General features: G+C 41.1%; 1 protein-coding gene across 6 annotated transcripts in view; it reads right to left on the bottom strand.

Moving 5' to 3' along the window:
• Positions 1–26,038, bottom strand: part of RAD18 (RAD18 E3 ubiquitin protein ligase) — a 119,549-nt gene that overhangs the window by 80,770 nt on the left and 12,741 nt on the right. For all 6 annotated transcript variants that reach the window (XM_039481658.1, XM_039481659.1, XM_039481660.1 and 3 more), the window contains exons 5-7: positions 10,416–10,774; positions 7,104–7,203; positions 1,526–1,710 (exon numbers count right to left, since the gene is read on the bottom strand). In XM_039481658.1, the coding sequence (XP_039337592.1) occupies positions 1,526–1,710; positions 7,104–7,203; positions 10,416–10,774 (644 nt within the window). The remainder of the gene's footprint in view (positions 1–1,525; positions 1,711–7,103; positions 7,204–10,415; positions 10,775–26,038) is intronic.

The following is a 26,038-nucleotide window of genomic DNA, read 5'->3' as shown; positions in this document are numbered from 1 at the left end:
CTGTGTTTTCATTTTCACAGCAAGGATGGATGATCTGGTAATTAACGCACAGATCAATCATGGAATATGGGCTCCATTCCTGGCTCTGCCACAGAATACCTGTGTGATTTTGGGCAAACTGAAAAGTAAATTGATCAAAAAATGCATTTTTCAGGGCATTGAAATTATTCATGAATATGACACATATTAGATTAATAGTTTCAGGTAAAAACATTTTCAGGACTGAGAAGCCAGTCACAAAACAGCTGGGGGCTGGGGTGCCACTGCCCCCCTTATAAACTTTAGATTATGAGCTGTTTGGGGCAGGAACTATCTTTTTTATTTTTCTTTGTACAGCACATCAGACCCTAGGCACTACAGTAACACAAATAATATATAATTAAGTAGATTCAATTGTACAAGAATAATAATAAAAACAGAAATTAAATGTGTGACAGCAGTCAGTCAGTCTTGGAAAAAGACAAAAGACATACTTTTTATAAATTATATCAAGAGATTTTTTTTGAGTTATCTTTGGGGTTTGAACTACACTAAATTCTTTCTATACCAGGGTGCCAATTGTTCTGTATATGTAACAGATACAGTTGCTTCCCTCTGACTCACATGCACTACTCAGAAACAACAAAGGTCATGTTGCCTATAAAGCCAGAAGAAATCCAAGAGAGCCAACATGCCCTTATAGAGGTTGGAAGGCTTGGCTGCATTTCATTCATGTCCCACAGATGGCACTAGCTAAGGAGAATGCAACCCACACCAGACAAACAGTGATTTGTAGCTTAAAGAATATTTACCCTGTAATTTCATTAGATGTTAGAACGAGTTCCATTTCCCAACAAAGCAAAGGAAACTGTTTAGAGAGATCTATGGTTACAGTTAGTTAATTATACTGCAGCAAAGCCACATATCTATATTGATGGGGGGGGAATCTCCATAGCAATGCACTTTCTTACTCATTAATTTCACACACTCCACATCATCTCCTCTTTATAAGACTAAAATTGAAGATAAACCCAACTATATATACAGAATGCCGCACTGAACAAGATAAGGAGAAATTTAACACAGAAATTCCCCTGGCATTCTTAAAATCCTCTGATATTTCCTAGCTTGATACTGATGACCCAAAGAATTTAAACTGGAGACACCCCAACATCATTATTCACATGCAGTATCAGTAGTGCCACAAAACATTTTGGAATTCATTGAGCAAACCAGGAAGTGTCAGAGAATTTTATCACAGTGGAAAAGGAGGGTTGTTTTTTTTTATAAAGTTAAGTTACACATTGTTGTGCTGGATGCTCTCCCAGTATGTGTGTCAACTAATTTTGCCATTTTAGCTTCATAGGTCACATGTTATGATTAATGCAAATTCTCTTAATCTCCATGTTCTCCCACAAGGCTCCAAACTGTCTTGCTCCTATTCTGAGAGCTAATTCAGTTTCTCACAGGATAGAGAAAAAGAGAAATAATTTCATAAAATGTATTAGGAACTCTAGAAGAAAATATTATAGCTTTGCCATCCTACCTGATTTGGGATTTAAAGAATCACATTGAGCATTATGCATATGCACAAATTCTTGATGTCTTTTAATGAGCTGTTGCCTGGTTCCTTGGATAGACAGCCCATGTTCCTTTAGCTTCCTCTTCAAATCACGGTCAGAAAGTAAGTTGTAAACGACTTTAGGCAGGGACTTCCTTTTGTGACCAGAACTGCAGGAGAAAAACTAAACCAATGAAAAACCAAGACATTCTGTCTTGTATAGCAGGAAACCAAGCAATAACTTATAATTCTATAGTGCTTTTCATCCAGAAGGATCTCAAAGCACTTTACATGTAATGCTTATAAGAATCATATGACCCACCATTGAAATGTTGCTACCTCTAGGGTGCAATGCAGTACCTACAGTAACATTCCTATGAAGTGAGAACACCTTACCCATCTAAAGCTAGGGGGGATTTTAAATATACAGAATGCAATTACTCTAGTATAAATTTGCTCAGGAATTTGGTGTGAACATCTCCATCTCTTGTAACAAGCACCATGGGGTCTTTAATAGCTATAATGGGTGAAGATTTCAAATTCATATCAGCTGCTACCCTGAGGCCTAGGTTCAGCATGGACTTAGAGGGAATTCAGCTCCTAGATTTTCCATCCAAATACTGGCTGTGCCTTAATTGCATAGTTATTGAGATTTTAAAGGTCACAACGTAGATTTGTGTTAGAAAACTTTCCAGTTTCCTGAAAGATATACCCCAAGGAAAAAAACGTCAAATAACCATCCTTAAAGCAAATTTGTAGATGGCACCTGATAAATTATATTAAGAAAATGAATAGTGCTCTCCCAATTAATTACTTCCTACAAAGAACTCCACTTCCTGACATTGCTTAGTGTGAAATAAGAATGAGAAGACATCCATTCTGCTTTAGCACAGGGGAAATGGCTTAATTACAGGAAATAATAGAAAACGGAAGGCTCAGTGTAACATTTACATTTTTGAATGAGCGTAACATTCGCTCTACTCAGTCTTGGAGACAGAGAATGCATAAAACTGCAAATGTATGCTCAGGTTACCTTAATGGTTAAATTTGTATCTGAGCTGATTAGATTTGGCTAGTGACCCATATTAATTCCTAGCTAATCTTCAATTTAAATAAATAATCTTGTGCTAGTGATACAAGAAGATAGAAAAACATCTGTAACTGTTTTTCTGAAGCAGAAATTTTACTATGGCTCTCTACATTATACATTATGTAACAGCTTTCTACCTCTAGAGTAAAAGATAGTTTACTTTTCATTTGAAAAAAGTGCATTTTCCAAGCAATTTTAGCTCATAATACTGAAAATAAATTTAAAAATTACTACAAAACAGGTTTTCATGACATCCCTAATTACTTTAATCTCTTGTAATCACTGTAGTACATTTCGCAAAAAGATGCATTTCCTCCCAATTGCTTTCAAGAAAAGAGATGTTTAAGATTCTATTGGGAAACAAACTTTTCGTTGAATTAAACTTTTGCAGAACTTTGAAAAGATTTAACACCTATTGTAATGAACAGGTTACATGACCTAGTGGACTAAGAATGGGGGGAGAGGAGAGCAAAGGGCTGCATGATAATGCCAGCTATTCCACCAGAATTTCAGAGCTCTACGGATGTTTTGTTTAAAAAAAATTGTAAATTTCTAAAGCCATGCTTACCTATAATTATCGATATCCTGTGTGCAATTTGGAACTAAATAACTACTCTCACTGAAATGTCACTTCTTAATACAGCATTCAATATGCCCTTAATTTAAGACAAAGCAGAAACGGAGCAAATTCCTCATAGAGGAACTAAAAACATACCAAGTGCTACAGAAATCTAAAGTGTTATTGCAAAAAATAAAAATATTTCCAAGGTCACGCTTAATTCCACAGTAAGTAATCCCGCATGACAAATACCTTCTTGGATACTCTTTTAAACTCTGAGAAGTCTAGATGAAAATAAATCATATTATACAAAAAAATTAAATTATTTATATTCTAAAGGCACAGTGTGTTTCAATCATGCACATGCCATGAGCCCTTAACAACTGCAACTAAAAAAGAATTAACTAAAGGTCAACAACCTGTCAAAATAGTAAGATTAGCACCTGTTTGGAGCTGCACAGTACATTCCAGTGGCAATAAGACTGGTTACAATTGTCTGTCATTGTCTTCTTGATGGCAACGGACACACTAAAAACACACAATTAGCTGTTCTCTTGAAAACTACAAGAGTTCTGTATTTAAAATCTTGGATCTAAGCAAACAATGAAAATTTAGCCCATTTTCTCATTTGTCAAAGAAGGCACGAGAAAACAGTGACAACAATCTCACTGAGCAGCAGAATAGAGCACAAAGTCTTTCAACTCAATTCTAACATTTTGATGCCATTATTCACTTGCAAACACTTCAGCTTGTAGATTTTGTTGTAGTGAGCATGAGGGTACGTCTACACTACGGGATTATTCCGAATTTACATAAACCGGTTTAACAAAACAGATTGTATAAAATCGAGTGTGCGCAGCCACACTAAACACATTAAATCAGTGGTGTGCGTCCACGGTCCGAGGCTAGCGTCGATTTCTGGAGCATTGCACTGTGGGTAGCTATTCCGTAGCTATCCCATAGTTCCCGCAGCCTCCCCCCACCCCTTTGAATTTCCGGGTTGAGATCCCAGTGCCTGATGCGGCAAAAATCATTGTCGCGGGTGGTTCTGGGTAAATGTCGTCAGTCACTCCTTCCGCTGGGAAAGCAACGGCAGACAAGCATTTCATGCCTTTTTTTCCCTGGATTGCCCTGGAAGATGCCATAGCATGGCAATCATGGAGCCTGTTTCGCCTTTTGTGACTGTCACCGTATGTGTACTAGATGCCGCTCACAGAGGCGATTCAGCAGTGCTACACAGCTGCATGCTTTTTCTTTTGCTTGATAGCAGAGATGGTTATCAGCCATATTGTACCATCTACCATACCATAAATTGGTAATAAGATGGGCATGGCTACCAGTCCTTTGCACTGTTCCATTTGCTGCTGTCATAAGTGCCCCTGGCTGCTCTTAGCCAGGGGCTAAAGTTAAAATTGGGAATGACTCCTGAGTCAATCCCTCCTTTTTGGTATCTAAAAATAGAATCAGTCCTGCCTAGAATATGGGCAAGTGTACTAGAGAACCACTGTATCAGAGAACCAGAGAGCACAGCTGCTCTGTGTCAGATCCTGCATAGATTATGAGCTGTATGCTATTCACAGGGGGTGCTCCTGCAACAACCCCACCTGTTCATTCCATTCTTCCCCAGCATTCCTGGGCTACCATAGCATTGTCCCCCCACTTGTGTGATGAAGTAATAAAGAATGCAGGAATACTTGTTAGTGAGAAATGAGTGGAAGGCAGCCTCCAGTTGCTATGATAGTCCACATAGGACATTAAGGAGTGTGGAGGAGAGGAGCCCAGCATCCTGCTGCTAGTCCAGGGGCAATTGAATCTTTTCTTTACACATGAAGGGTGGGGGCTGATGAAGCTCAGCCCCCTGTTGCTATGATGATGATGGTTATCAGCCATATTGTACCATCTACCAGGAAAAATTAGGACCAGGCGCCCTTGATTGACCTAACAGATGCTGGTCATCATGGTTACCAGTCCTTTTGCACTGCCCCATGTGCCAATAGGCTGATGATGAGGACGGATTTCCATCTTTTTGTACCATCAGCCATCCATAGCGTGGGGGGAGCAAGGATGTTGGTGTTGAGTGCTGCACCATCGCGTCTATCTGCAGCATTCAGTAAAGATAGGGTGACATGTAAAAGAGTCAAGAGAGGATTGTTTTCCCTTTCACTTCTGGGGGTGGGTGGGGGGGTGCGTAAATTGTCTAGCTATGCCCTGACCCACCGCGGACACTGTTTTTGACCCTAGAAGCATTTGGAGCTCAGCCAAGAATGCAAATGCTTTTCAGAGACTGCAGGAACTGTGGGATAGCTTGAGTCCTCCAGTCCATGAGCGTCCATTTGATTATTTGGCTTTCCATTACGCTTGCCACGCAGCAGTGCGCTGAGTCCCTGCTATGGCGTCTGTCTGGAGATATTTAAAAAATGATTTTGAATTTCGTCTTCTGTAACGGAGCGCTGATAGAACAGATTTGCCTGCCCTTACAGCGATCACGTCCGCATGGTCCATGCGGGAGCTCTTTCTTTATTTTGATTTTTAACTGCATCACCACCCGTGCTGATCGGAGCTCCACGCTGGGCAAACAGGAAATATTCAAAAGTTCGCGGGGCTTTTCCTGTCTACCTGGCCACTGCATCCGAGTTCAGATTGCTGTCCAGAGCGGTCAGTGGTGCATTGTGGGATACCGCCCGGAGGCCAATACCGTCGATCTGCGGCCACACTAACCCCAATCCGATATGTTAATACCGATATTAGCCCTACTCCTCTCGTTAGGGAGGAGTACAGAAACCGGTTTAAAGAGCCCTTTATACCGATATAAAGGGCCTCTTAGTGTGGACGGTTGTGGCGTTAAATCGGTTTTACGCGCCTAAAACCGGTTTAAACGCGTAGTGTAGACCAGGCCTGAGAATGCAGAACACAAGTTTAAACCTGCACTGAATAAAGCAGACATAAAATCACTTTCAGTGCTGGCAAAACAGCATGTGTCAGAGATCCAGGGTTCGATCCTGGAACAGCAAGGTCTAGAAATAGTGCTCAGAAATTGGACGAGGAGGAAGCACTTGTATTGTCCTCTAGCAAAAATAAGGCACTGTTTGAAAATGTCTCTGGAGGGAGCCATACCTAGCATTCTATGGTTGGAAAACTGTCACAGCACTGGACTCAGCAAGAGGGAGAGTGGAGACGGGTCAGAGGACTCTGGAAATACAAGTAGAATGTAAAGGATGCATACAGCGAAATTTCTGCACGGCTCAATGATCTGTAGCAGTGGAAGATAATATTCCTGCTCAATTTAGATAATTGACAACAATGAGGGAGAAGACTCCACATCACTGATGTGAATAGGGCAGAAGAGGGACATCATTAGGACAGTACCTCTAACAGAACACTGGCCCTGGGATGCATGCATAAAGGAAAGCATGTGCACAAGTCTTTGCAGTATCAGGGCCTTAAAGAGCAAGCTGTGCCCAATCCAACTGAGACCCCTCCCTTAACAGCGGGAGATTGTACATTTTACTTTTTAACTTGAGAGCTTGGGAACACCTGCTTTTTGGCTCAATATCAGAGCTTTAAAGAGGAAAATTTGAAGCAAGGGCCCCTTCTCATCACTGAAAAAATGAAGAGAAAACCCATCTAGATAGAATTTCAATGAACAGAATTAAAGAGACACTAACATACAAGACTATACTCACCATAAAACCTATACAATTTAACCAAATTTCCTACCATTATAAAACTTTGACTCAATTACAAGAAAAGAAATAAGGTTGGCACCGAATGTATCATGCTGAGAGAAGGAAATCATCACCGTCGTTATTTACATAGCAACTTCAACGTAACAGAGAAGCAAGACAGTTCACTATTATAACAGTAGCAGCAACTGGTCAAATTCACATACAAGTTCTTAAATTTAAGTTTCTTACCTTCTGAGACTGTCTTTCTTCTCATCTCTCGTCAGACAACAATCTAGGTGTCTGTTTATATACTGCTCTGGAATAGCAACCCCACACACAGGACAATCCACTGAAAATAAAATAAAGGGCAACTTGATGGATTTTTAAAAGCTTGTTTATTACTTACAGCAAAGCCAAATATTTTCATATGAAAAATACAATAGTCATTTACAGAGAGTCAAACACAGAATTGGTGGAGGGAGGGATAGCTCAGTGGTTTGAGCATTGGCCTGCTAAACCCAGGGTTGTGAGTTCAATCCTTGAGGAGGCCACTTAGGGATCTGGGGCAAAAATTGGTCCTGCTAGTAAAGGAAGGGGGCTAGACTCAATGACCTTTCAAGGTCCCTTCCAGTTGTAGGAGGTTGGTATATCTCCAATTATTAAAAAAAAAAATCTAGTTTTTCTTTTTAGAAATTTGTCACATCCACCCAGACAAATACTAAAAAGGTAATCATTTCCATTTCTAAAACATTGATTCCTACCTTTTTCAATATTTTGAGCGGCATCTTCTACCCTGTCACAGCTTAAATGTTTCATATGTTTGCTATGAGGTACTAGCTAATGAACACTGCAAATATAGGGGTAACAATATTTGGGCTTCTATGCCACTGTAATTGTGCATTACTGTGAGTTTACGTAGTTTGAATTATTTCAACTCCCAGTAAGGAAACTGTTCTTAAATTCTGATGAATAATAAGATATGCTAATACTTCATACTCATGTAGCATTTCCTTAATCCAAGGATTTCAAAAGGACTACTTTCATATATTCATTAATTAAAACTGTGCCTTACAGGAGCCCTGCAACAAAGACAAGTATTAACCTCATTTTTTGTATGGGTAACCGAGGGAGAGAGAGGTTATGTGACTTAGCCATGGTTTTACAGCATAACCGAGAACTGACCCAAAATCTCCTGCTCTGCAGGTAAGACATGCTCCCTCCTCCACCTACAGAAGAGATCATCTTAAATGAACTCTTCATGTATTTATGTTCCCCCAAGCATGTATTTGTAAAAAGGAACATTGAGATCTGCAAAGATGTCACAAAAACCTTTTATTCTTTTAATATGCTTGCCCTTATGTGATCAATCACTTTGTATAAAACCCCTCTACTCAGTAATTTTTAAGGCATAATTTGAGAGTGAGATTCTTCAATCATCATCACCACTGTGCTAATACAAAAAGGGTAGGTTTTAAACAAGAAAATTAAATTCTTGATGTCCCTGTAATACTGTTTCTTGTAAAGAAATTTGATGCTGAGACTTCGACTAACACCATTTACAAAAACCTTGTGAAACTCAAAGATAATTGTATGATCACACTTTTGTAGTGCCAACTGGCTCCTGAATCAGTATTTCAAATCAGAAATACCTTAGCCAAGACAGAAGTACAACAAACAAACAACTCTACACAGCCTATTATTGTATCTGAAATTTATGGTTCAACTCCCAACATGGCATCAGAAATAATATTCTCCTTTGTAATAACTTTAGACTCAGCAGGTGCTGGCAAGAGAATCTTTCTAGTATTGTTTGGCCAACTAGATCAGATTTGTTGGAATAATTTATGTAATGAATGCTGGTTTAGCTGTTAATCATAAAAATGGTAACCCTGAAATCTTCATTTACCAAAGATCAAATGAGGAGTATACTATACAGAAAGACCTTACAGTTGTTTTCAGCGAGCAAATATGATGCACAATATCAAGTAGCAGATCATCTGGGTATGTGGATAATATTTTTACATAGCCACTTTCTGACCAGAAGTGCATATGTAAGTGGTGTTTAGCAAGCTGATGAATAGGTACAGACTTGTGAGCTCTAGTCTACTAGTAACTAAGTATGCGAGTCTTTCATGGAGGTCCCAGAAGTCACGGATTCCTTGACTGGAGGAGCGTTGGCAGCAGCGGCAGGGCACTGGGCCACTCCCCAGCCCCAAGGAGAAGCAGCAACCGCCAGAGCAGTCGTGCAAGGCAGCAGCCCCCTCTCTCCCAGCACCTATGATTTAGTTAAGGGTGTTTTTTAATAAAAGTCATAGACAGGTCACTGCCCGTGACCTGTCCATGACTTTTACTAAAATTACCTGAGACTAAATTGTAGCTTTACTAATAAATTGTCAAATAGAGATTTAAAGAAGAAATAAAGATGCGATAATAGTCACATTTTTACACTTGCACAATATATTTATTTCCATTTTGTTCTTTAATCAGGACAATAAGGTACCACAGGGATGTCAAAATTAAGAAGATTCCACTGTTTTATTTTAGCAAATTTCATTTATTCTGAATATTGAAAATACTAATTTGTGCTTTTCTTAGCACTACAGAGGACACAGACCTACAGCAGGCTGAAGTATTCTCTTTTTCTGGACAGCATATCAACAGAATTGTTAACTAAAATGCAACTGCAAATAAACAATGTACCTATATGTGTATCCCTCAACTCCATTATAACTACACCTTTAATACACTTCACTTGGGTCAGGATGAGCAAGGATGTGAGAGCCAGAAAGAACATAGTGATTAGACAGCAAACATCTTAAGAAAAACAATCATTTGTAACTGAGGAAGTTTGCTATGTAATCCTAAAGTGCCTTAAAAAAAAAAAAAAACCTTTGTTTTTACTAATAACTTTCTTAGAGTTGAATTACATTTTAATCATTTGGTGCTGGCCCAAGTGCCCCCATGAAGTATGTTTTTAATGCAACATCATCCTGATTAAGCAGCAGACGCCAATACCGTTCAGTACCCTCAAAGGGTATGTCTACACTTCAGTTAGACACCACAGCTGTCCTGTGCCAGCTGCCTTGGGTTCATGGGGCTCAGATTAATGGGTTGTTTAACTGTGGTATAAATATTTGGGCTCTGGCTGCAGCCTGAGCTCTGAGGCCCTCTCACCTCAAGAGGCCCTAGAGCCAGACTCTTGTCCAAGCCTGAACAACTAGACTGAAATTAAGCAGCCCCTTAGCCCAAGCCCCACAAGCCCAAGTCAGCTGGCATGGACCAGCCATGGGTTTTTACTTGCAGTGTAGACAAACCCAAAGATGTCCCAATAATGCAGCCCTCTGGATGAAGCACATCCCAGTTAAACATAGCAGAATGTAAATATTTGTACCTTTCATCTCAAAGTAATACAGAAAGATTAATTAAGCATTTTAATTAATTAATAAAAAAATAATTAAGGCAGGCAGTGTATATCTGATATTGGCAACAAACAAGGTAGAAGATTTTGGTGAATACAGCAAACCGAAGCATGGAATGAGAAAGACAACATAGGCAACTCACCTTTTGTAACTACTTTCATTACAGATGTAGAGGGTTTCTCAGGATTTCTCATGCCTTCGGGACTTGTGGCTGCCATCCCTTCACTGACCACATCGTGAGTCTCTGCAGAACTACAACATATATTATCTGTTTCTTGTTCATTGTTGCAACCTTTATATTCCACCTCAGCAGCTACAGATGTCCTTTTAGGGGTCTGAGTGTTTTCCTTTATCAAGAAATGGTCAATAAGTTGTTTGTCTTGTTTTAAAGCTGAACCAACCATGGAACCCACAGCATGACCTTTGCCAGTAGAATATTTGGTATAGTTTGTTGAAGGAGAAACTGGTGGTGAATCCAAGACAAACTTGAACAGTTGCTGCCTAGAAATATCCAAAAGGTAAACATATAATTAGATAAACATAATATTATTATTGTGTCCCTCTGATAGCCTTCCCTCTACCCTTCTTTGGAAAAAAAGCAGGGAGTAAAAAGAGTAAAAAATAATAATAATAATGGAGATATACCTATCTCCTAGAACTGGAAGGGACCCTGAAGGGTCATTGAGTCCAGCCCCCTGCCTTCACTAGCAGGACCAAGTACTGATTTTGCCCCAGATCCCTAAGTGGCCCCCTCAAGGGTTGAATTCACAACCCTGGGTTTTGCAGGCCAATGCTCAAACCACTGAGCTATCCCTCCCCCCCTAGGAAGTAGGGAAGCTTCCTAAGCTCTAGTTCCAATTCTTTGTCATTCCCCTACCTGTTAACAAGGCACAGCTTGATAAATCCATCTCCTCATGTAAAATAGGAAGCACTCTCATTCAAGGGTTCAGAAGAATCAAAGAATTCATTACAAAGAAGCAGCATCCAGCTCTTCCAGCAAAGAGAACTTACTAAACGTTAATCAAGTGTAACCACAGTGCTACCTTCCTAAATCTACAGACAGAGCTAGTGCCTCTGTGGCAGCTCAGATATCTGTGAAGCTAAAGAACAGCAAAAACGCTTAAGTGAAAACTGCTAAAGAACCCTGGGAAAGACCCTCCTTGCTACTATAGGCCTTTTGTGCTGCTGAAGAAAATTAAGATGTTCATTAGCGTTCCAGAGCTGGCCTTGGGAAACTTCTTCCTGACAGATTTGCACAAGGAGCTTATATTGCCCAATGAGGCCACCGCACTTCAATCCCCAGCACAGGAGGCTGAGGGACATGTTACAGGGTGTGTCCACAACACACAGTACTGCTGAAATTCTGGGTGGCACTCTGACCATAGGAAGTTGCGAACAGGCTACGGTAGTCCACAGGGCTGTCTTACGTTATATGAAGGGTCTCATTGGCCCCTACCACCATCTCAGAGCTGCTTGTTTTTGTGCGGCACTTCTTAGAGAGAGGCAATATAAATATTACACCCCCTAAAGGCAACAGTGAAACTAACAAGAATCAGGTGAATTTCATTCTGTTTTAAGATTGGGAAAGCTTTGAACAGTAGCAGTGGCAGCCACTGGTGCTACTTGTAGACAATAACTCATCAATTGAGGCTAAAGAAATACAGAGTAGTGGATAAAGGTATCTATTTTGCAACTACCTGAAAAACTGAAGGAAGGCCACAGGAAGCCACAAAGGGCAGCACACTTAATTAGGAAAGCCGCACAGATGTGCACACTGCACTCAGAGGGGTGGCCACAGGTGGGCCTGGAAGATCAGAGTGGGATGAGGTGGAGAATAGGTGGGGGCAGTGGGTTGAGGTGAGGGGTGGTGATAGGGGAGTTTGGGGCATGCAGGGCTGCTGCGGGGTGAGGCGCCTCTCTCTCGGCCCCAGCCCCAGGGCTGCTGCAGCAGGGCGAGGCGCCTCTCCCCCAACCCAAGTGCTGCTGCAGGGAGAGAAAAAACTTTGAATGCAACAGATATTTTTAGGGTGCCATGGAATAAGTAGAGAATATGAGGTAGGAAAGAAAGATAAAAGGATAAAAGGAGAAGAATATCACTAGAGACAACACAAATGCACCATAATTTATTATAAAAATAAAGGGGGGAAATGGTTTTAAGTCTGGAAGGGAAAAGATTGTTTGGGTTGGGTTTTTTGCAAAAACAAGAGGAAGGCAAGCAGGTTACATTTTAAATGTATCAAACTGGCTGGCAATATGTTACATTATATCAAAGTAAACAGCATACAACTGTTCCAATCCTTTAAATGGAAGGGAACAGAGGTATCAGGTTTTTTTTTTTAATTATTATTCTTACTTGAAGTTGCAGGATTAGTATTTTCAAGTGACAAATATAAGCCTATGAGTACTGGCATTCTGCATCAGTAACTCAAGAAACTGTAAAAAGAACAGGAGTACTTGTGGCACCTTAAAGACTAACAAATTTATTGTAGCATGAGCTTTCGTGAGCTACAGCTCTCACTTTTTTGATGAATGAAAATGAAAACACAAGATAATTAAGATGGCCAATAGAAGGTGTGAGGAGAACAACTAAACATAGAAAATAGATTCAATATGTGTAACACCCAAACCATTCCCAGTCTTTGTTTTTAAGATTATCTAAAATTTGTATATTAATTCGAGTTCAGTTTTTCCTTTTTTCTTTTTTTTTTTTTTTTTTTTTTTTTGTTTTTTGTTTGCAAAAGTCTCTGTCAGTGAGTTGGAGGAAGTGTTAGGTTCTTTGGTTTTTTTTTTTTATGTTTTATGATGTATTTGTGTCCATTTTCAGTTTTGTTTTTTTTTGTTCTTGTTTGGTCAATGTTAATGGCTGTATGCACATGGCAGCACTGGGCATATATCATGTATCATATATAGTGGAGTAGCAGGTGTGGTGTGGCTGATGGATGGCGGATCTGATGTGATCTATGATGGTGTGTCACTCATCATAACACAAAAAAACTAGTGGACTACACAGAGAACAACCTCTCTCACTCAGAGAAGAGACAAAAGAAAAGGAGAAAACAAAAAAAAAAAAAAAAAAAAAAAAAAAACAAAAAGACTCTGCTGAACTTTAATTAGCAAAACAATTAGATAAAATTAGACTTAAACAAAGACTGGGAATGGAATGGTTAAATCATTTCTTACATGTATCTCTCTCCTACTATATCTATTCACACACTTCTTTATACCTTCTATCTTTTTTACTTCCTCCAAAAATTTTTTCTCTCCTGCTTGATAGAGCTCATCTCAATTGATTTTTTCTTGTTCCTTGTATGTATCCTCTCCCTATGTGTTCTCTCTGTGTGTGTGTGTGTATTGTCCTGTGTCCAAGAAGTGAGCTGTAGCTCAAAAAGCTCTCACAGCTCATATTTTTTTTTTTTTTTTTTTTTTAGTCTTTAACTTGCCACAAGTACTCCTGTTTTGCCTGCTCTGCTGACTAAACCTGTCTGCTACTGCTGTGTATGGTGGGACTGGGCGCTGCTGGGCTGGCGGCAGCGAGCGCTGCAGCGCTGCCAGTAAGCGCACACCTCTGCAGCGCACACCAGCGCTGCACCAGCGCTGCAAGCACTGCTGGCTCACCGCTGGCTGGCGCTGCTGGTGTCGGGGAGTCAGCGCTGCCAGCTGGCTGGCTGGCAGGCCACCAGGTGGCGCACAGGGGCCCAGGTGGATTGGCCTCAGTCCATAAGGCTATCCCCTCTCTATTCTTTTTGTTTTGCTCTCTTTGTTTTCTGTTTGCTCTGCTTCTTTTCTTTGTTGTGTTGAGCTCCCTCCCGGACAAAAAGAGCTCTTGTAGCTGGAAAAACAAACAGAGCTCCTGTATGTGTGATCATCTGTACCTGAGAGTAAAAGGTCAGGGGAGTGAACAGCAGGGGAGAGTGAGTTGCAGGTGGGAGTTTGCAGCAGTTCTGATTGTGATATGCAGAGTGTGAGATTTTTCACATTGAAGTTAAGCTATTTTTTTTCCCCCGTCTCCCCCAACACCCTTCCCCCCCCCACTCCCCTTCTCCCCCCCCCCCCTCCCTCTTACACCCCCACCACACTCCCCCCCCACTTGAATGCTGGGATAGCTGCACAATTGTGCAACTGGCCAACAGCCACCAGCGCTGCACATGCACTGGCCACCCACGCACAGCCTGCACCACCAGCGCTGGCTGGCTGCAAGCTGCTGGCCTGTGGCCTGCTGCGCTGCAGCTGCACCTGTGAATGTCATTACACCATTTGTACTAGCACAGTCTCCTCTCTGTATTTATCCTCTGCATTACCTGAGGATTTCTCCTCCTTGGTAAAGATTATGACTGTCCACTCAACAGAAAGTTCCCATTAAAGAAAGAACAAGTAACAATGTCCAATTCAAGACATTCTTATACTAAACAAACTAGTTAGACTATTTTTATTAGTTGTTTAAGGTGCAGCAACTGCACAAGATCCTTTGGTTGGTTGTTTTTTTTAAATCCATACTTCTGCCACCAGGTGAATCTGCAATACTACTAGTCAATCGCTCTTAAATTAATGTGGTCCTTAAATTAATGTAAGGACCACAGTTACCACTCACACTGAACCTGTTAGCCCATGTACCATTGGTATAATTGCAACAACTATTTAAGAAACAGAGAACCAAGAGCTCTCATTCTGATTTTTATGCATTACAAAATTCAACCTTACACTGGCAAATTCACATTTACAATAGTCCCAAGGCACGGTGAACTTCTACAGCACAAACGAGAGTCAAGAGCAATTAACTGTGGCAACAACAAATGTTTTGCTGTCTGCTCTCAAACAGATGTGGTCTGTAAGTTTCTACGGGTGAAAGGATTGTTATTCCATGACAGACATGCAATAACAGAAAACTCTAGCTACTGTTGTCAAGGACTAAATTCAGGAAAAATAAGAACTAGCTGGTTCTGAACATAAAGAGTGAAATTCATCTTGTGCAGTGTCTTTATGATTCACTTTATACTCCTTGTTAGAAGCTTACAGGGGGGGTTAATTTCATCCTAAAAGATCAGAAAACTATGAGACAGTATATCCATTTAAAGTCTTAGGCATCAACAAAAGAACATTATAATTCATATATGGGAGAACAGGACAAGACAGGTGCAGATCACTGTACAGTAATCTTCAAATTAAGAGTAATATGCTGAAATTTTAGAAGATTTATCATATGGTGGACTGCTACATCCTACACCAAAGATGCAAAGAAATTAGACACTTATTATCCATAAATATTTAGGCACAATTCACTCCATTAGTGTGTCTTGCCAACGGCACAATTTTCGGGGAGGAGGTGAGCAGAATGAGGGGGCAAGAAAAGAAGGTCAGGGCAAGGTGTTTGTCTTACTGGCACATAAAATGCACATTTCTTCAAAATCGACCATAAACACGTAATCACAGTCAGCAAACAGTCTTTTCAAATTGTTCTTTTGTACAGAAATCGAGCAGGTACCATTCTCTTCACTTCAGCAAACTAAACTACGTGCAGTTCAGATAACATAAAACAGATCAGAAAAGATAATCATTTGGCTTTGTAACACAAATCAGCTCTTGCATGTTATTGCTGATGATAAAAAACTTCTAATATGTTCTTATTGGTGAAATATCTAGAAGATTACCTAGTGGCCCATAACTCAGTTTTCTTACACGATAGAGCTGAATCTATTTCTCCTATCTTTTCAGCTTATTGTTTCATGTCATAGATGTCACATTCCCTCAACAAAATAATGTGGTTTACTATTTAAAAAAATAATTGAGACAGAATTATATTTCTTTACAGTTTGGAGAGGTTCAAGTCCACGGTTGACAGATGTCTGAACTAAATTCACTCTTCTGATCAGCTTACCGACTCACCAAACTTTAGAGTGATAAATATTAGGAAAAGAGTAAAATATAAATATAAAGATCAATATACCTGCCTACAGCTTGTAGTGTCTCATCTTACTAAGATTATAAACTCTACTGGGAAGGGATCATCTTGTATCTCAGTGTTCAGTGGCTAAAACAATAGGTCCACAATCCTACATAAATACAACTAAAGAGATACTAATGTATAGACAGCTATCCTGTATGCAGTTTTTGTTAACTCCAGCTCCCATCCTAAAAATGTGTTCTGGTATAAAGTAGGCATCAATGCAAGGGACAATGATTGGGGTTGGGGGGAAGAACACAAATTGCTTCTAAAAAATAAATACAAAAACCTAGTTTCTCTATCAATAAAATGGGCTAAAATTCTATATTAACTATAAAACCTGTCTAAGAGAAACACATTTTCTTAAGGAAGACAGAAAAAGAAGCTTGTATAAACTCTTTTGCTCTACTGAAATACTAACACCACTTCACAAATCGTACTGGATTAAAAAAAAATATTCTTCAAAATTAACTTGCAAGATTCTCACAAAATTACATCAATTACCCAAACTGAACTGTGAACAACAATCAATTATATTCTCGGAGTTCTCTCTCATGTTGCGTTAGATAATGAAGACTGAAAACAGACTTTTTAAAAAGACATCGGTAACCAAACTTTGGACTACACACAATAGAAAGAACTTTACACCTTTACAATTCAGACATCCATGCTATGACTACTATATTTTAACTTGTCTACCAAAACACAAATGGATCAGGTCAGTCTACACTTATTTTGTGGGAGAATCAAAATGCTGTTACTAAATTCCAGAAAGGAGACAAAAGTCACACAATGGGATTTTTCTGAGTCAAATGTTTTTTTGACAACATACCACAGCTACATTTAGCTGTGTGGTGACATCTAGTGGCTATATTTTGTGTGTGATGAACCAAACAGCATGCTGAACACAATGCCAAAATCTAATGAAAAGTCACTAGTATGTTTGGCTGTAAATACAAAATATTTACCTGAACCAACACTACTGTACTTGAAGCTTTCTTTATTATTAACTGCCACCACCTTCTCTTCCCGTCTATTGAATCCCAGTTATCCCAACTTCAAATTATCCCTAGTGGTTCTGACAATAGTTGCTCCAAGTGGTTTTGACAACTAGGATTATACTGCAGTTTCATTTGTCCCTCCAAACCTGGGGTGGGCAAACTTTTTGGCCCGAGGGTCACATCTGGGTGGGGAAATTGCATGCAGGCCCATGAATGTAGGGCTGGGGCAGAGGGTTGGGATGCAGGAGGGAGTGCAGGGTGTGGGAGGGGGTGCGGTATGCAGGAAGGGGCACAGGGCAAGGGGTTGGGGTGACGTAGGGGGTGCAGAGTGCGGGAGGTGACTCAAGGCAGGGGGTTGAGGTGGAGGAGGGGAGCAGCAGGGGGTTGGAGTGCAGGAGGGGTGTGGCAGGGGTTTCAGCTGCAGAAGGGGTTCAGGGTGCAGCAGGGGGCTCAGGGCAGGGTGTTGGGGTGCAGGAGGGGTTATGAGTGCGGGCTCCGGTCCAGCGCCACTTACCTGGAGCAGCTGCAGCGTGGCAGCAGCACACAGCAGGGCTAAAGCAGGCTCCCTGCCTGTCCTGACACCGCGCCACTCCCAGAAGTGGCCAGCACGTCTCTGCAACCCCTGGGGGGAGGGGAGGGCATAGGGCTCCATGTGCTGCCTTCATCTGTGGGTACCTCCCCCAAAGCTGTCATTGCCCACGGTTCCCCATTCCCAGCCAAGGGGAGCTGCGGGGGGTGGTGCCCGCAGGCGAGGGCAGCGCATGGAGCCCTCTGCCCGCACGCACGCACACACACACACCCTGTTCCCCAGGGATGTGGTGCCGGCTGCTTCCAAGAACAGTGTGGGGCCTGTGGCACCACGGGGGTGGCAATCCTGCAGGCCGGATCCAAAGCCCTGAATCATACACCTCACTCGGCATGGGGAATAAGGATTCCAGCGCTGGTGCTGCAGCGCTGGTCATCAAGTGTGGCCACACACCAGCGCTGTGATTGGCCTCCAGGGTATAAGGATGTATCCCAGAATGCTTTTATGCCCAAATAAATCTCTCTGTTTTGCTATGCAGCCTCTCTTTGTTTTCACATAACTCACTTTCTGTCACACCCAGATTTGTAAATTTCACCTAGAAACTGATTCAAGTGGTAAGTACTGGTTTGACACAGTAAGATCACATTTGAAATTGCAAACAATGCAAAGTGTATATAACTATAAATTAAGAACGACTTTTACCCTCAGCTAAATTATCTATATATATGTTTTATAATTTTAACAAGTTTAATTTTAATAAGTTTGAGAATGTGTATGGTCTTTAGTTTTAAAGGTATAAAGAGGAGCCAACAAGATCTGTAAATAATCAGCATCTCAGCCTTTCACTGTTTTAACCCTTACGTCTGCATCCCTCCTACTCTTTGTTTATTGCCATCTTCCTGTGTTATGTCTAATTTAGATTATAAATTCTTTAGGGCACTGAATTTCTCTTTTGTCTGTAAATTGGCATATATACCTATGGTTCCATGTAAACAGCTTGCCCTGTCTAGGTGCCCAATGGCAGTAGGCATGGGTTTAATAATGTCACACAATACCTGGGAAAACTTGTACAGAGCACCATCTAAGATGCACGAGGTAAATAAAAGCAAAACCAAACTAAATCATATAGCAAAAGTACACAAGTTCCTTCTTATATCAGGAGATCCTGGATCCCAATGATCATAAGCACATTTCCCTTGCCCAAGTGTTTATGAGTGCGATGGGGTGTACTTGCCCCACACTGGAGCAGAAGGGGTTAAGGCAGCACTCTGAGCAGCGGAAGCCATGTCCCCTCAACCCTGCTGGGCATGCTCCAACTGCTGCTGCAGTACAAAAGGGAACAGCCTAGCTCAGTCTGGGCTGACCGCTGAGGAGGAAGGATGCACCTTGCTGTCTCCAGCCAACGAGCAGCCAGCATCCCAGACCATGGGAGCAGGAGATTCTGAAACCCAGGCAGGTGCCCAGGTACCTGCAGACGCCTAGGAAGACTCCAAAGACACCCCGACTTCAACTACAGGAGTCACGGTAGGCGGTAGCCCAGGGAGGAACTAGCCAGTGTCCCTGCAGCAGTCAGCGTATTGTGGGCAGAATTCGTGCTGACTTAGTGGTGAAACCATTTGCCACTACCAGGGCCCTGAACTGGAACCCAGTGAAGCAGGGAGGGCCTGGGTCCCCCTACCCCAGCCACCCACTTTGGGGGGCGGCCCAGCAAACCCCCTCCTACTGACTCTGCCCCTTGGGCCGCACTTCCCCGCAGCCCAGGGGGAATCCTACTGACACCAGCCATTGAACCATGCAGCCCTGAGGCTGAAGGCAGCCATATTGACTTTACCACTGGGCTACCATGCCTTTGCCCCACCCCTAGGGTGATGGGCTGTACTTGCACCGTAACAATGAGAGAGCAAATAAAGAGAAGTGGGTGAGAACTCACTGCTTCCAAATAAGAATTCAGGAGAGGAAAACGGGTTAAGCCTCCTAAAGAACAATTACATGGGACCGCTATAAATGTATGGCATGGTATTTATAACCCACACATACAAATTCTCCTGCAAGTGTACATCTATATAAAAAATTACAGCGCTTTCAAATGGCAATTACCTATATGGGGAAGATAGGGGGAGGGGAGAGGAGGTTTTATATCCTCTCCTGGATAACAAGTATTCTTGACTAGAAAACACGACCATCACCATTGGAGTGGGGGAGGCAGTTCTTTCTTTACCACATACATAAAGAACAATGATCATTTTCAGTTCAGACCAAATAAATTTTCTGTTTATGTGATACACAAATTGACTGATCACCTTCACCCAGCTGATTGCTATTATAGAATAAGGGCTTGTCTTCACTCTCTTCCTAGCTCAACGTATAACTCACGTTTTGCCCCAACTCAATTCCTGTCCACACACGAATCTATCGCTCAAGTTAAGTGGTGCCTGAAGTTCAAGCTGACTGGCCTATCGGGAGGCATAGGCTGAAGCTCCAGAGCAGCTTATGCTCTCACTAATAATGGACTAGGGATGCAGCAGGTTGAATTACAACCACCCACCAACTACTCATCAAATCACTCTGTGTGACTTGAGTGTTGTTTCTCAGTTGGCTGCTCTCTCTTGAGCTAGAAGAGCTCAAGTGAAGTAACTTTACAGTACTAACTCCAGCTAATTGTTGTAGTGAAGACAAGCTCTAAGGCAGATGAGCTTTTTTTAAACCACATCAACCCAAGTTTATATTTCTGATTAGTTTGGAAACCACTGTTCTTACTGCCAATGATGCAGCTCTGCACTGTTAACACATAAGGGCAGCATCAACAGCAGCCCATTTTACCCTCCAAGATCCACAATTCGTTTTCAAGCCTCATTCAAAGAGTGGTAAATTTTGTCCCTAAAGCATGGTCCAAATAACCAGGCTTTGAGCTGGTGAAATCCAAGAAGGCTGGGGAAAGGCTGTTCTTCAGCCACAAAAGTATCCTCAGGGCTGCAATTGCCCCCAAAGGGGGGCACTCCCTTGCCCCAAAAAATGTCCAGTGAATTGGCATGTAGCCTGCCCCTCCCCCCAAAACTCCCTCTCCTCCAGTCAGTTGCAGGAAGATCATGTGGAACACAGTTCTATGGGATGCAGTCCCCAAAAAGATTCCCCACCCAAAGCAGCTTCTTAGGGCTTATCTACGCTACTGCTTAAGTCAATGTAACTTACGCCTCTCAGGAATGTGAAAAACCACCCCCCTGAGAGACATAAATTATATTGACTTAAAGTGGTGTCTACACCACACTATGTCGGCGGAGACGCTCTCCTGACAACATAGCTTCTGCCTGTTGTCGAGATGGAGTAATTATGTAGCGTGTCTTCACCAGATACACTGCAGCAGCACTGATATAGTGTGGTAATGAAGACAAGCCCTCAGAATCCTTCTCATACACCTGTGCTATGGAACTATACCAATTCAGAGCCCTCTACATCCACCTGGTGGGGCAGGAGTCACAGCACACAGTGGGCAGTTCGCAAACATTCAGAGGCCCACATCAACCTTATTAGGTCCCCCATCCTGCAAACACACATGGGCTTGAAGTTAAGTACAAATAGGCCCTGATCCTGCAAATTCTTCTAAGACTTTTTAGAGTTATTATGGTTATTCCTTTCCATGCTCATGCACACTCTGACCTTGGAGCATAAGCTTTTATTCACCATTTTCCAAAATGTGCTTGCAACATTAGCATTTTCCTTTCCTAAAGGCCTGTTTAAGAGAAATATTTGAATGTTGTGGCACACACAATATTTATTTATTTAAGGCCTAAAAATGCTGAGCACCTGGGCTCTAACTGAAATCAATATAAGCTGCAGGTGCTTGGCACATTTGAAAGTCAGGCACTTGAGAGAGGTTTTCTTTGTTGGGGGTCGGGGGCGGGAGGGAGTAGGAAAGGGTGTCTTGCACAAGCCACTGCAGGTCAGAAACCGGTCCTGTGTATTATAAAATGGGGCCTTTAAGAGCTGGATGAGCACAGTCCACATGCAGGCAATATTCCCTCTTGGGTCACCCTTGGCTGCAGAGGAACTGCCATGTCAGGCCATAAACGAATGACTACTGCAGATACTTTCATTTTTACAACTGCAGTCACCTCACAAGCAGTCTCCTAGCTCCTGCATGTGATTTCAAGATCACATAAAACTGATGAAGGGATTATTTACAGAACTGTAAGCCCAGTCTCAAAAATATGTAAATATAAACTGTGTATCCCAGTGATGCATTCATTCTCTTGCATGCCTGAGAGTAACATACAGGAGAGACTGGTAGTCTTGAAGCAAACAAGGTGGTTTCTGTTCTTGCACGCATCAGCTGAGAGAGCTTTTTTTGGCCAGGATTATACACAACACCACCACATTAAAACTGAGCAAGACTCCCCACTAACAGAACAGATTTCTAGCTTAAGAACGCCACTGCCCTGAGGAACCACAACTGCTTTGCCATATGCTTCTCATACTTTATTCAGAAGGCCTCCAAGGCACCCATTTTGTTTCCTCTCTGATGAACTGCCCTGTCCACAGCTAGCACTAAACATGTGCACAGCTTAACGACACTGCTCTTTACACATCAGGACAGAGCCAATCAGTCCCCAGCCCCTTAAAGCTATATGCACATCCCTTTCCACACATCAAGGTTAAATAACTATCTTTTCCACACATTAAACCACATGGGGGCGAGAGAAACAATCACAGTTCTACACAGTAAGAACACTGTGTTTTTCACCAGCCATTACAGCCCAACATCATCATCATCATTTCACACAAAGCTCCAACTAGGCTTTTCTATGGCCTGATCATAGCACTTAGGCTCCTTCAGCAATCTACCCACACATGGAGGGGACTGGGGAAACACCCTCACCCTTTGTTTCCCTACTGCCCTCCAAACACTCATTGGGTGTCCAAAAATCAACTACCAGTAGTTATTGCAGTGTATCTGAGACCAGTTGTTCCTGTGTTCTCTAGCCATTGTATTTCCATGAAGGGAGGCTACTCTCCTTTTAAGCCATTGTCTATCCTAAGCACAGTAAGGGCTCGTCTTCATTGCCAAGTTAACTTGAGTAATAAATCCACTGTTACCCTTAATTCAGTCCCATCCACACACAAAACCCCTTAACTCATGACTGTGGTGCTTTTTGCTTGAATTGGCTGGCCCACACAGCGGCATAGCCCAGCACAACTTGTCAGCTGCTAATATGGCCACTCTGTAGTATAAACGCAACCACTTCAGTGCTGCTAGTCTTCCAATACCTTTCCACGAAACCCCCTTCTACTCTGTGTGCCCAGAAAGACAGACAAGTTCTCCCATAATTCACTAGGAAGAGTTCATACAGCAGTTCAGCTGCCTGAAGTTCTATGAATCATGGATATATCCCAGGAAGTCTTAGCACCACATGAGTGAGTACAAAATGGGCCTGGCATATTTCCCCACCCTCACCCTTCTTGTCCTCAGGAAACAGCTAAATACTTCTGCACATACTTTCAAAATATATATATGAATATGAGGCTGGAAAACTTCTGCTTAAAAAGGTAAATTGGAAAATAACAAGAGTCTCAAAAGACGTCCAGAAAAGAGCTTAGGAATAGTCAACTATAGCTGTCCTTCTGTGTACATACAATAGAAAGAAGATAGAGCACAAATTATTCATAAAACTGGAAAAATGGAAAACAATACACTTATCCCTTTAATGAATCTGATGCAATTCTACTGCAGAGACTTGCAAAGGAAAGTATTACTGAGGAATTGTCTACACAGTGCATTAATCTGCACTGGAGGGGTGTAAATTCTAGTGTACACTAGCATGACACTAATTGGCCAATGTAGACCCTGCTGGCACACATTAAAAGTTCTCTAGTGCACACAGATATAGTCCTGTTTCACACTAGAATCTCTTTGGCATGCACTAGTGGACCATGTAAACAAGCCCGTACATAATCTTCCAAATATAACATTGGCTCAAAATTCAGTACTTGCACTAATACAATGCATTTGAGGTCACCTTTCCAATTTCAATTAAAATATTTTATGATGCATATTCCTATTCTATGCCTCAAGACACTTCCTGCAACCTGACAGTCATCACAGAAAAATATTCATATTAGAAAGTGATTATGGGAATTCACAGTAACCACAAAGGTCAGTAAGGAACAGTATTCAGTATTGATGCACTATAAGTACTCCTTTTCCCCCCCTGAAATGTTTTTTTCAAGGCTGTTTTACATGCTTCCCAGGTTAGTAGAGGAGACTACTGTTTTAGGTCTACCGATCCAGCTCTATGTTGAGAAATTTCAAGTCAGAAGGGCAAAGACTATTAAACCACTGTGAACTGTAAGATTTATATTGATTCATGAAAGCAATCAAAACAAATTAAGGTTTAGGATTCAATATCATAATGGATCCAAGTCAGCACTGCTTGTTCCCTGAAAAATTAAATCCTAATAAAAAAAAAATCCATTTGTCACTAGAGGAAAAAGTGCAAGCTCAACTATTGGAATGGTGCAATTTAAAATCTTTTTTTAAAAATTCAATTAAATCTAATTGCATCCATGGACCTTCCTCAGGAGACAGACACACAAAATGAACAATATATCCTGCCATCATTTATGAATCCAAACTCCTCATTGACTTTCAAGCAGGGGTCAGCTTTAAAAAAAAAACAAAAAAAAAAACCACCAATAGCCCATAGCCATATTTGCTTCCTATAACTAAGCATAATTAAAAAGAGGAGCAAAGAACAAAAACAATCACTTGCTATCTTACTCCTTTTATAAGTCTCCCCATTATCCTTTTGTTAGCACAAGAAATCTCACACAGACAAATGCATCAACTCTGTGGTAAATTCTACACCAACCTGTGCTTCTTTTGCTGTTCCCACTATTCAGTGCTACAAAATAAATCCCTAAGGCGAACCAAGAGCAAAACAAGAAATAAGGTAGACAACATCCAAGTGAAAGCACAATATTCCTACCAATCTATCAACTAACTAGAAAAATTCAGATTTTAGTCTCCCTGGACAACTTTACATTTATTCTGCCCCTTAAGTCCATGTGAGAATTATCTTCTGAATGAATAATCGTTAGACCTGGTCAAAATATTTGTCAAAACATTTTTTCAACCAAAAGAAGATTTCACTGAAAATGTTCATTATTGTTGACATTTTCTATTTTGTTTCCTATGAAAACCTTGAAACCAAAAATAAGTTATGATTTCGGTAAAAAATTTTGTTTTTCAGTGTATCATAAAAGAAATGTTCATGGGAAATTTGGGGAAACTTTTTTTTTTAAAATTTCTCACACAAAACTAGTACTTTTCTACAAGCCTTTTTAAATCAAAAATCTGCAGCCGGATTGAAATTAACTCCTTTTCTGTTTAAAAAAAAAAAAATTCACCCAGACATGTTATAAAAGTGTTGTTTATTTTTAATCCATGGCTAAAAAGTATTGTTCAAATACTTTTCTTTAAATTATGGGTATTTGTAATACAATACTGTCGCAAAGGTGTATTTTCTCTTTTCCCACCCTCACCGTGTCAGAATAATCTCACTAACTCTAGGAGTAGACCTTCCAATTCGTCTCTGGATCACAAATTCCCCCACAAGAATGAGTGAAAGAAATAAAACTTAAATTCAGTGAGGTTATGTGCCCTTCATAGGCATCCCTAATGCAAGCTGGAACTTCATTAAGCCCCGTAAGTATGTAAAGCAGCTGCTGCCATAGGATGTGGCAACGTAGGTCTTCCCAGTCCATCTCCTCCTTCTCTTGGCATGGTAGACCTTTCTTTCCTCCCATTATTGTCTCAGGTATCTAACAAATAGCTCTCTCGTGATTTCCATTATATCATCTCTGCTTCAGAAGCCTTCTGTTTCTGTTCAAAAACACATCTGCTTCCACAGAATATCCGCAACATCATTGAAGTCTTCTCCAAAATAATTTTTTTTACAGTTGCCTTTCACCTATGAAAGGGACTTTTCTAAGCTGGTTCCAGGTTTTAGGATTTTCTAGACTGGAATACAAGCCCTTTTGAATGTGTATCACTGCAACCTTTTCTGTGGTTCACCTGTGTTTCCTCATTTCTTTAAGAAACACAGCAATGATGTAAGTCTCCATGGCCAAAATTAACTCCATACATTTAAGAAACGCATTACTATTACAGAGAAAACCCATCAGAGTACTGCCCTGTACAAATCTCAGTATTCAATCCCTTTCCCCAGTGCAATTGTTCTTATCTTAAAAGGAAATGGGTATATGTATATTAGCCTATTAATAAAGTTAACCTGTTTTGTTGAGGT

Source organism: Mauremys reevesii, linkage group 7 (assembly GCF_016161935.1).
Source record: "Mauremys reevesii isolate NIE-2019 linkage group 7, ASM1616193v1, whole genome shotgun sequence".
Classification (NCBI taxonomy): domain Eukaryota; kingdom Metazoa; phylum Chordata; order Testudines; family Geoemydidae; genus Mauremys; species Mauremys reevesii.
This window is presented reverse-complemented; position numbering and strand designations above follow the sequence as displayed.